Source organism: Stegodyphus dumicola, chromosome 12 (genome assembly GCF_044657685.1).
Source record: "Stegodyphus dumicola isolate Sdum_Otavi_A_Nest chromosome 12, ASM4465768v1".
NCBI lineage: Eukaryota > Metazoa > Arthropoda > Arachnida > Araneae > Eresidae > Stegodyphus > Stegodyphus dumicola.
In genome coordinates, this window is record NC_140779.1 from 78413856 (window position 1) to 78426533 (window position 12678).

A 12678-nucleotide genomic window follows, 5' to 3' on the forward strand; every position below is an offset into this window, starting at 1 on the left:
ATTTATTAATAAATCTTTCGCATTTTTTCGAAAGCTAACAGATATCAGCAGTGTCTAGAAAGAGATTTTTTGTTTCTGTTTGCCGTGCTTATAGAATTCATGCATGCAATTTTGTGTAAATTATTCTTTAACACAAAAACTACTGAAAAATATATAACAACATGGTATAAGGTAATCAGTTCTGCAGGTAAGTTCCATGTGCTTGAATTTGATTTACATGACTCATAAATTTGTCATTCCCCTTCATTCTCCCCACCCCACCCCCAAGATTCCAAGATTATCAACAGAAAAAACTTTAAGCGGAAAAGGATTTTTCCCCCCTTTTAGCAAATTATAGAATGTATAAGACATATATATGGAAGACAAAAGTGAAATTTTCTCTATTTTAAATTTTATCAACAATAAGTATTTACATGCCAAGTATTTAGGTCTATTTTGTACTGGTATGTTATAAAATTTCGAAAATTGTTTCAATTTCACAGTTATGTTTTGTTATAAAACATATTTGATATACCATCAAACAGCAAAGTATTTACAAAATGAATACTTACGTATTTGTCTTTTCTTCCTCCGTTTCTCAACGGCGAGCAAATCCTGAAGACGCCCTTCGTCGGGACACGGCGCTGTTTTGTTGATATTATCGGCTAAAAATGAAATGCATTATTTCGAAATTAATTGACGGTAATATTGCATTTTCATTAATTTTAAACTAGTTGCGTAAATGCATTTGCCAAACACGGAACATTTTCAGGATGTCCCGTTTAAGTCACAACATCCTGAGATACAGATTGAATATACTGACTATAAGATATCCTGAGGACATGCTGAGATGTCTTTTTAAGTTGCTATGTCCCAGGATATGCGAAGATGTTAATTCTCAGATGTCTTGAGAATTTCATGATTTAACAGCCTAAGGATATCTTGTTTAAGTCGTTATGTCCCGGGATATGCGAAGATGTCCTAAAGATGATAATTCTCCCATGTTTTGAGGACTTCGTAATTTAACTTCCGGAGGATGGCTATTTAAGTTACTTTGTCCCAGGATATGCAGGTGATAAATCTCAGATGCCTTAAGGACTTCGTTATTTCATAACTTGAGTATATTCCTACTGCAACTGTGGAGGACTTCCGTTGTCAAACATTTTAAGAACATTATTGTCAGTTTTTGTAGCAGTTTTTATCATCGATAACGAATAATACTGTTAACTTTTAATCTGATATAGCAGAGTGGGGTATTAGATTTTAATTTTTTCACTACACATGGATTTTTCAAATTACCTTTTTAAAGACGACCCCGCCCAAAAATACCTGCAGTTTTTAGGTTTTAAATTACGTCCAAATGGGTGTTTATTTAACGTTTTGTGTGTTACCTTTATTTATTAAATATCATAGTCTTCTCACTTAAACCATAAAATTCAGTTCAATAGCAATGTCGCAAAATAATTTTAAAATGAGCCCATCTTTAGAATTTCCGATACACAGTTCCGCGCGCTGGAGATAAAAATGTTTTTCTGTACAACGTTGCCATTGCTTCCTTTGAAATACATGAGTTTATTAATCAAAAATTTGTTAAAATTTTACAAAATATGAACTCGATAATAAAAGAAATTCCTAATTCCAAATTTGGTCTTCCACGTGCCCATATTCGTAGGAGGATTACGAAATTCGATGGTTTTATATACCGTTGTTTTATCACAATGCGAGAAATATACATACATTTATGCAGATTTTTCATTATTTAATTTCTTCAAATATAATGCAGGACTCTAACATTTGGTGGCAGCAGTTTGAAAAGTGAAACAGACATTTGTAGTGATTCAACGCAAAATCGCAAAACGAAAACAATAGTTCAAAGGGACAAAGCCCCTTTGGACTAATAATTACCGAAGGGATAAAGTCATTAAATATTAACTCCCTCTCAGGCTCGATACTCTGCAGAAGGTGTGGATTCGTTGATTTTTCCATGGAGTTTCCATTTATAACAGAAAAAGACGAAGTTCAAATAAAATACTCTAAAAGGACAATTTTTTTAAGTTGAATACTACTTACATGTTGCAGCAACTTAGTCGCAAATTTGCTTGCCGTAGTCTGTAAATTCATCTGTACTAAATTATTTCATTGTCAGTAATTCGTCATTATTTCTAAGTTTTTAATTACTTAATAGAGATTTTAGATTTTTTTCTGGAGCAAAAAAGATACGAGCCACGGATCTTCCATCTGACAGCTGAACCTACTACCACGTACACAGACACAGAACAGACGGGGGAAATGCGATAATTTCTTACAACTTTATTAAATTTGATTGTCAGTTGCTTACTGGTGTCGGTATGCTTATATGGGAACTGGAAACCTTCAATAGAACGATACATATAGGCAGAGCTAGTGCGGTAGAACTAGGTGGCAGAATTCAGGAAAGGCAAAATTTTTAGAGGTTAGACAAAAAGTTTTAATGCAAATATGCACATGTCAATAATCTGTTTATCCTTTCATTATTAAGAATATTTAAATCATTCGTTAATGAGATCATTAACGAATTCATAAATTTCATTACTGAGAGTCTTTATTGAAAATATTTAAATGTCCGGTTAAATCAACAAGAATTGCTAAATTTGTTATCCATGTGTGATTGTATAGCTTTTCGAAGATTTTATTTATTTATTTTTGTGTCATGAAAATTTCATTTCATTCATTAAATCAAAAAAACTGTTTTAGTGCAGTTCCTCGAACGTAACTACCTCCCCTCGTTACACTAAACAATTTCTCTATACTTCCAGTTTGTTAACGCGATGCAACAAATTCGATGATTCAGAGCTCGTCCGCGAGTAATGTTTACTGTTTTAATTTATTGATTCAATAATCTTATCCATCCGAGGCCTTTTGGCACCGTATTGGTAATAAATAGATGATAAAAAGGTTTGCGCGGGCCCCATAAAACTGCTTCGGGGGTTACAAGCGGCGAGCAAGTTTGAGACAGTCTAAGAATTGCATATTTTCATTTCTCGATCACTTTTGCCCATTAAGTTAAAACGTCAAAATCTGTTATGTTCATACTCACAAAACGGAATGCATTCTATTGCACTTGTTTTCCATTATTTCTTTCAGTACAATATAATGCATAATTGTACACAGAATACTTTACTATTACATTATTCTATGTTGATAATAAGTCGCTTGCATAATTTGTAGAGTGATTAGGTTTGTCGATGAAAAACCTGCAATGCTCTCGCCAGGATTCGAACTCCTACTGCTAGCCGAACGTGTTACCAATTACACTACAAAGGTATGCAGTAGGAGCGAGAAAATACCTTACAAATTTATCAATTAAACATATCCATAATTACGCATATTACGCTAATGTCCCGCTTTATATAGCATTCGTTCTAATACGAGCGTGGTACCTATTTTCCACGAATACCTGGTTGCTATTGTATATTTCTTCTGATAAATAGCGTATTAGATTTTAAACCAGCTTTTTTACTTATAAACGACATATGAAAGTTTGAGTATTACGTATTTTACTTAATAGAGATACGAAGTGTATGAAATCAAACTGATTTTTCCTACTTTTTCCGTTTATCGTTCTTGCAACTTAGATTGCAATAAATTCCAGCGTTTCGTAATAATGCGGTTGGTAAAGGTGGTGAATCATTCAAAAGTAAACAAAATATTGAAGACAATTATATATGTATGCAAATTGTGAGTGTATTATCCTTATATAAAGATAAATAAACATTCCAAACCTTCATCCGATCCATCCTCGCAGTCCTTGACTCCATCCTTAACCTTATGACCATCGACACAGTGGGGGACACCGCAGCGGCAGCGGTGTTGGCCTCGACCACATTCTGGAAAGAGGAAAAAAACAAGCCTATAATTTTTGCACTGTTAGTAGGAAATGGGCGTTGCTATTTGAAACTGGACATGAAAGTTGGATTGATACTATGCTTTCATTCAGTAACTTTGTTTGTTCATTAATTACGATTATTACTATTATTATTCTATTTTCCGCTCTATCTTGAATAGATTGGATATCTATCATTTAACATTTAATACATTTGTCAGACACATAAGTAGCTGCAACGAATATTTGTTCTCCAACAAAAACACATTAAAGACACGTGTCTTAATTTAGCTCAAGAGCTTAAATTAAGACAATACGTGGTGATCTAAACATCGAGCACACAATTTTCAGAAGCTGTGGAAATTCCAAATGGATATTAATGGTAAATTGTTTCATTAGATGACACCCATAAACTGTTACAAGTAATGAATCACTTGAAACTTGTAGTTTATGATCTTAACTTTAAACACCGTTTGTTTGGCGCAATATTGAGATGATCTTTTCCCAAGAGAAACAAATTCTTATGATTAAGCACTACTTCGCAATGTAGAAGAACACACAGAAAACTTTTGAACCGTGTAATGTAGCCCTCCAAAATGTTCATGTGTTAGCCATTAGGTTTTTTGAAGGAGAAGACGTGAAAAATGTGCACTGGCCTCGCAGGGATTGGAGCCTGGACCTCTTGAATTCCAGTCAAGTGTGCTACCACTACACCCCGAAGGCATGCTGGAAGGAGGGAGAAAATATCTTATACATAAAACTAATAAGAGAATGATTTTTCGCTTAGTAACATGATTTCAAGAAATTGGAAGCGTTTACCGTAAGAATGAAATGGAAGCCTTTCTTCTGAGTTAGGTATAAAATATAATCGTCAGCAAAGAGTGTGAGAAATGTGACATCGCAATTAAATTTATGTGTAGCGATGTAAAGCCCAATCACAAAAATTCTTTCCGCTTTAGAAAACTCATCTCCATTTTGCACCAAACAAACGGTTAATAAAATTAAAGATTTGGCTGCAAATGAAATTTTAAGTAATGTATTACTTGTAATAGAATACAGTAATATTACTTCAGTGTCATTCAGTGAAACAATTTGCAGCTAATATTCATTTTCGAATACCCACGATTTTTGAAAATTTGATGTCTGTGGATTTTGGATCAGCCAGTATATGCAAGAAATGTATACCATCTTTAAAAATTTAAGAAACTTAATCTTACTTTAACGTAACTGATAATATTTCATTTTAAGATGCAAACAGACAAAGCCTCTTTCTTTCAAATGTGAAGTAATTTATTAATACATATCTTGCCACGGAAGTTAAAGATATCAAATCTTGTTTCTCACAAAGCCGAGGCGTTTGGTTTGAAACTGACGTAAAACTCGGTAAGTCTAAATTTTATCACTCTTTAAAACTGTGTTAGACGTTGGAACATTTACATTCAGTATGCATTAATATCAATCAGTAATAATTAACTATCTTTCAATGGAATTTATAGTTTGTAAAAATAACAATGAGAATGTAACTTTTAGGGGTTAAAGTAAGGATCTGATTAATATTAAAGTAAATATTTAATGCAAGTAATAAAAAAGTGCAATAAATATAAAGGAATGTATAATAATTAAGGGAACCCCCCCCCCAAAAAAAAGAAAAGAAAAGAAAAAGGAAAAAAAAAATAACAAAGAAAGAAAAATTCAATATGAAATCATTATAAAATAAATGAAACTTTAAAAAATATTTACGGAAAATTGTTTCCTCGAAATTTAAAACATTTCGAATACATTTTTTTAAATTTTGGATACAATAAATAATTTTCGACAACTTATCGGAAATTCATAATATCATAGATAACAAATCTTGTTTTAATGTTTATAATACAAAATTCAGTTATAAATTATGAATTTTTTAATCTTCATAATATGAAGAATTTCTGTACTTCGAAACGTATTTGACAATTAATTTAGCGGGTAACAATATTAACGGGGTACATTTTTTTTTCTGTTTAGTTTTACTTATTTAATATTTATAAGCAAGATTAATAAATCACGTTTATTCTGATGTGTCTACCATGCAGTATTAGAAATATGAAACTTGATTTCCTAACATTTTCATATAAACCTCTTATATTGCAAGCAAACTTAATTTTTTTTTTAAAGAAATCTTTTCCATCAATAAGCTTTTTCGATATTTCGTGTGAATTTTTATACTTTACCTGATTTCAGGAATTAAACAAAACAATTACATATTTCCTTATATACTTGTTCTTGGTGAAAACGCAAAATGCATAATGAAAAAAATTACCTCTGAGATTTCAATTTATTTGCACGTATAATTTCCAGTTGATATTTTTGTAGAGACTACATAAATTCACTCATTTTGCCCTTTCGAGTAATTTACGTTAATCAGTATACAAAACTAATTAAATAATTTTGAGGACCACTATAATTTGCAGCCTTGAAAATGATACCTTTCTTTATATGCCTGAAATTACAGATTTGAAAACTTTTATTAAATTTCAATACAAATGACAAAACGAATCGCATAAATGGCCTTTTTCTCGTTATTTTTACTAAATTTTTCATACGTGCGCCTTTTGTTTAAAAGCCATCCAATATGGAGTTACACCATTTCTGCTCTGAATCCTTTTTATGACTGTTTAAATATTTCATACATCAATTTGCGTTATGATAATACCTGATTTTTAAAAGATAATAAAAATGAAATTAAAAATCATGATCTTACAATGACGGCACAATCAAAAAAGTACTCATGTTGTTGAAACTCTTACCGACAACCACGTGATTTGCGCATGCGCGCAGCAAAAACTAAAACAGAACCTTTTTAACTGAACTTTGAGAACTCGTGACGGACGTTTGAGTGAAACATGTAATCCTTCTGTGTTATACATATATATTTTAGTTTAGTGATGTGATTGTAAATTAAATATCTTATTATCTTAGAAGTCTCTCTCTTTCTGTGAGTACTGCATCGATGAATGAAATAAACATTCCCGGATATGCCTTTGGATTAGAAAGAAGATCGATTAAAAGGTTAAGTCCTTTTACCTTTTATTTTCTAAGAAATTATTATGATTATACACATGTTATAAACTTTCAATCGATGACTCATTTTTAATTAATAGAAAAAAGTATTATGTTATAAGATGACAGAGAAAAAGTTCATTTTTGTTTTAGAAATTACATCACATATAGTAATAATTTTTGACGCTTTCATTCAAAAGTAATTCTTCCGCTATAGCATCAGCATGCAATATACTTTCAACATAAGTACGCTATTTCTCCTGAGAAAACGGAGTTTCCGTCATATGTACGTAACTACTACTTAAATTTTAACATCGTGGACATATATTATTCAAATGCACAATGACGTTATGTGAATATAACCATGACCTACATCCATCCATTTTTTCTCTAAATTTTTTTCCGGATATTCGCCTACGTTATTCCATTAATATAGTGCGGTGACAAATGCATGATGGATAATTTATGTTAATTACTAAATGCACCGTGGTTTTATTTTCTCATTCTTTTCTTCAAGGTTAGAAGTTGTTAGAAGCACACTAAATTTACCTTCATCGGAGCCGTCATCACAGTCCGGCCAGCCATCGTGATATCGCTCCTTCGGTATGCACTGGTGAATGTTTTGACATTGGAATTCTTCCGCCAAATTGCATTCTGAAAGAAACGAATAATTATAACATCATTTAAGATGCTTCGTAAATATTCAATTTAACACATCTCATTAAATAAGAAAAGTATTTTACTGAAAGAAGAATCGCAAAATGGACTCTAAATTCATGCACAAAATGTAACGCTAGATCTGTTTGCTAGATTTAAAAGAAAATTTTATGGGAAATAATTCAGTTTTTTTGTTTTAACGTACATTTGTAAAATTTATAATTGTTTTAAATATACGAAAATTACATTCTAGGATATGACAACCTTGTATTGTTTCTTCTTATTGTTATTGTTTTACTTTATTGTTTTACCCTGTTCAAAAAATCGCTGAAAAATCATGTGGTATATGCGTTAAACCTACAATACTTGCATGGCGTTAGCTTACTTTATAGAGAAATAATGTAGGAAATGACATCACCGTAACTTACAAGAAGTTACCGTAACTTTCCTATATCCTGTCGATCGACGAATGCCTAATGACGATGAGTACTATAGCCTGTACTCATCGTTATTAGGCTTTAAAATAGACATTTCAAATATCAGTTTAAAATTTTCAAATGTCACTTTAACCCTTTGCGGCACAGTGTGTCCGGTCTGGACACACCTAAAAATTTCCTTCTGTACGCACAGAAAAATTGAATGAAAAAGGATTTATATGTTACTTTGAACCTTCTTTATTTATAGTAGATGGCAGCTCAATACACACCAGTCCATATATTTTAGCCATGTTTAGTTTTTTAAGATCCTCATTTTTCAAAGAAATCTTCCAGATATTTTAGGGTATAAAAGGAATTGCTTGAAAAGAAATTTCTATGTTATTTTTTGGCTGTATGCTAATCTCCTTATTCTATATTAGTTTTAAATTTTTACCTTGAAATTTTGCCTAAAATCAAACGGTGTGCCCAGACCGGGCTCACCGATAATCTAGGACAACTGAGAGTCTGTATTCTTTGTTTTTCCGCATCTCATCGGTCAGTTCATTGACAACAATGCTCGTTTCAACACTCTTTTCGGAGCTCTATTCCAATCAGTGTGCCCACTTTGGGCACACCCACAGAATTAAAACGATAAGTGCTATCTTCACAAAATTGTACTTGTGTACTCCTTTAGGCCTAATTAGACTGCCTACTTTTTTTTTTTTTTTTTTTAATCAAAACTGCAACTCTAAAAGATAGCGTGCTGGAAAGGGTTAAAGACATTGAAATGTCACTTTAAAATAGACATTTCAAAGTCCTAGAAGCCCTCTCCTTAGTCGTAACGTGTATCTTTATTATCTCATAGAGGGAGATTTTTTTCTTTCTTCCCAGCAGTCGTTGCCATGGTTATGAGTTATGCTCTGAAGGTAAAAAGGGCCTTGTAATGTCTATTTTTAAGGAACAGAGTGTAATAGTTGGCTCTGGCTTCACCTTGCAGAAGCTAAAAAACAACTAGCTACATAGATAGATATCTGATGAATTTCTCCGTGTGTAAAACAAATAGAGACAATTTTTCACCAAAAGTTCTTCTCGAAAGTACCTATGACATTAGGAAGATATAAATTTAAAGATATTAGATATTTTGGAGCCAGGAAACGTAAGAAATTAAATAGGCTTTCGTTGGGATTTGAATCACGGATCTTCAAATTACTAGCTGGACGTGTTAACCAAATACACCAGGACAGCTCCCAAGGGGGGGCGTATTAGATAATTCCTTATATAGTCATGGTAATTAATTAATCAACTTATATAGAACTGCTGATATTATTTTTACTTGCTAGTGGCTTAGTAGTGCGTTATCAATGATTGGAAAAAGGGAACAACTGTGTTTGTTCTTAATAAATTCTAGTTTGACAATTTATTTTTACAGAAATCTACATTTTCAGACACCAGTGATGCAAAAGAGAACTCCCGATGAGGAAAATAAGTTTTTAGTATATTTAGAAAATGCTAAATATTCACTGAAATACTATTAAACTTTTATTATTACCAAAAAGGACTGCTACAAATTCCGCAACATTATTCATCCACGGAGTAGATAGAAAGAGTAACGGAACCAACTAACTTTTCAGGAAGTTTTTAATAATCTAAAAAACTACTGCTTTAATCAGTCCGGAACAACTGTCGCTGTATTCCTTTATAAACTTCCGACATCTTCCTTTTTCTTTTCAATTGATCGAATCAGTAGTACAAGAAACACTTAAACAAATGTTGCTTTCAGAGCGAGCTACGCATGCGAGAAGCGTATTAAAATAAGAATATATATTTATTGTAAACGAAACAAAGCTTCGAAACATGCTCCAAGCAAGCAAAAAATGTTTTATCATTAAGAACTTTTGGGACTATAGGTGAGGACAACGTACCCGTGTGTCTAAAGAATCGGCGACAGTCCAGAAAAGTGTCTATTGTTTATGTCTCTGATACGAAATTGATACAAAAGCATTGTTCACACTTAACACCTCACGCCATTCATGAGTATTGTTAGAGGATGACGATTAGTTTTTGTTTCAAATTTCCTGTTCGAAGGCTTAAAACAACACGAATGAGAATCTGAAAACAGTACGGATATTTTGTAGTCTGAGTGATGAATTTCTGACAAAACGAAAACTATGTAACCCTTAGACACATCGAATTGTCTCTTTATAAAAAAAATGTAAATACTTAATAAATTGGTAAAAGTTAGCGAGGACTGAAATAGTGTTAACATAAACTGGCTAAGATGTTTAATGAGAACGAAAGTTTTATGCTGTATAACAAACAAAGAACTCAAACAAAAAACGCCCCTCCCCCCAAAAAGAATTAAGGTTTCTCAGATTTTATATTACGCCCAAAGGGGCGTTGTTTTAACGTTTTGTGTGTTACGTTCTTTTACTTAATATCATGCTCTTCGCACTTAAGCTATAAAATTCAATTAAAATTCAATTCAAGCAATATCACAAAATAACTTTAAAAGAGAATATATTTAGAATTTCCCGATGCACAGTCTCGCAGGCAGAAGAATTTTTTTTTTTTTTTTTTTAAAAAAAAAAAAAGCCCAAAAGGACTATTAATTTCGTTTTGGCATTTTGCGTTGGTTGATTATAAATGTAAGTTCACTTTTCAAATTGCTGACACCAAGTATTAGAGCCCTGTGTAGTATTTAAAAAATTAAATAATGTAGAATATGCATAAATGTATATATGTTTTTCGCATTGTGATAAAACAACGGTACCTAGAACCATCAGATATTGAATAGCGTAATCTTCCACTGAATATGGGTATCTGGAAGCCCGAATTTGGAATTTGAAATTTGTTTTATTATCGATTCCTATTTCGTAACACTTTAACGAATTTCTGATTAACAAACTCAACAATTTCAAAGGGAGCAATGACTATATTGTACGGAAAAAAAAAAAAATTATCTCCTCCAGCGCGGAAGACTGTGCATTGGAAATTCTAAAGATATGCTCATTTTAAAATTCTTTTGCGATATTGGTGTTGAACTGAATTTTATGGTTTTTCGCGATATTGCTGTTGAACTGGATTTTATGGTTTAAATGCGAAGAACATGGTATTTAATAAATAAAGGTAACACACAAAACGTTAAAAAAAACGCCTCTTTCAGCGTAATGTAAAATCTGAAAGCCTTCAGATTTTATTTATTTATTTATTTTTACAGTTTTGCCATTGCTCGCTTTGAAATTGTTGAGTTTTTAATCAAAAACTCATAAATGCTTTGCAATATATGAAATAGATAAGAAAACAAATTTCAAATTTGTGTATCCAAATGCCCATATACGCAGCAGGATTACGTTATTGAAAATTGGATGGCTCTAGGTACCGTTGTTTTATCACAATGCCAGAGACATACATACATTTACTCAGATTCTTCATTATTTAATTTCTTTAAATATAATAGAGGGCGATAATATTTGGTGGCAGCAATATGAAAAGTGATTCAGTCTTTTAAATTTTTCGAGACACAAAATGACAAAACGAAATTAATAGCCCTTCTAGGCTAACGCCCTTTGGGCTAAAAATGTACCATGCACATTAGTAGAAATAAAACAGATTTAATGTTGATTGTTTTAATTAAGTTTTACCAAACTAACAGACAACATACTATTACTTGTTTGGTCGTTCTCTATACACTGCGTCTTTGTTATTTCATTATTAGGAAAATGTCCTTTTAGTGCAAGAATGAGAATGCTAACTCGAACCACTGGTTATTTTTAAGTAAATTTTAACGTAGAAATAAACGCCAATTAAGATCTTTTTAACAAAGTATTAAAATTTAAAGAATCACACAGAAATGACAACACGTAAGTAACTGAAAGAGCCAAATTGTTTGGATTCGATTTCCCTCGACCATTTAAAATTAGAAAAAGTGTAATCTTATTTTGGCAAAATTTTGAGTAATGCTTTTGATTTTGAGGGCGATCGGACCCAGGTGACTCCTTCTTCGAAAAAAACATTATACAGAATTTTTCTTTTCCCTGGGGAAAATAAAATATCCATACTATATAATAATAACGTGGGAAGTAATTTATCTCCCTCAGAGAGAAAAGAATTCCATTGCAAACATCTATGCCAAACGTATAAGGTATTTCTCCTGCCTTCTTAGCATGCCTTCGAAGTGTAGTAGTCAGCACGCTCGGCGTGTATTCAAGAGGTCCGTGGTTCGAGTTTCGGCGATGGCATTGCTTATTTTTCAACTCCCCTGTTTCGAAATAACGTAATGTCTCTACAAACTTAAGTTTCTTTTTTACTTATTTTTAAACTTTATATTGGCATGTTTTCTTTCAATGACGGATGACCTCTAAGTATTAAGATTAGGGGTGTAGCACCGGTCAAATAATTTCCAGAAACTGTAAATACAGTTACAAAATGAAGTTTTGCATTGAAGACATTATGAACAGTTTTCCTGATTAAAATGCTGTGAAAATACCTATTTACATGTTTCTTGATATCTTTATATTAAATTAGTGAAACTCCATCGCTGTTCTGGAGGTTATTTTTTCTCCTCCTTTAATCTTAACCTTTAGTTAATGTGATCAAGATAGCCGTGGACAAACGTGATTACATTAAGCGGCACCTACTTCATATCTGGTAAAGGCAATGCAAGATTGAGACTTCAAATTGATCTCTTCAATATTCACTGCAACCCGTCACTGACGTTTAGCACCT

The 12678-nt window shown here is 32.2% G+C and overlaps 1 protein-coding gene across 2 annotated transcripts in view; it reads right to left on the bottom strand.

Moving 5' to 3' along the window:
- Nucleotides 1–12678, bottom strand: part of LOC118197274 (uncharacterized) — a 212984-nt gene that overhangs the window by 65961 nt on the left and 134345 nt on the right. For both annotated transcript variants that reach the window (XM_085806615.1, XM_085806614.1), the window contains 3 exons: nt 7430–7534; nt 3741–3845; nt 552–644 (listed from right to left, as the gene is read on the bottom strand). In XM_085806615.1, coding sequence (XP_085662741.1) covers nt 552–644; nt 3741–3845; nt 7430–7534 — 303 coding nt within the window. The remainder of the gene's footprint in view (nt 1–551; nt 645–3740; nt 3846–7429; nt 7535–12678) is intronic.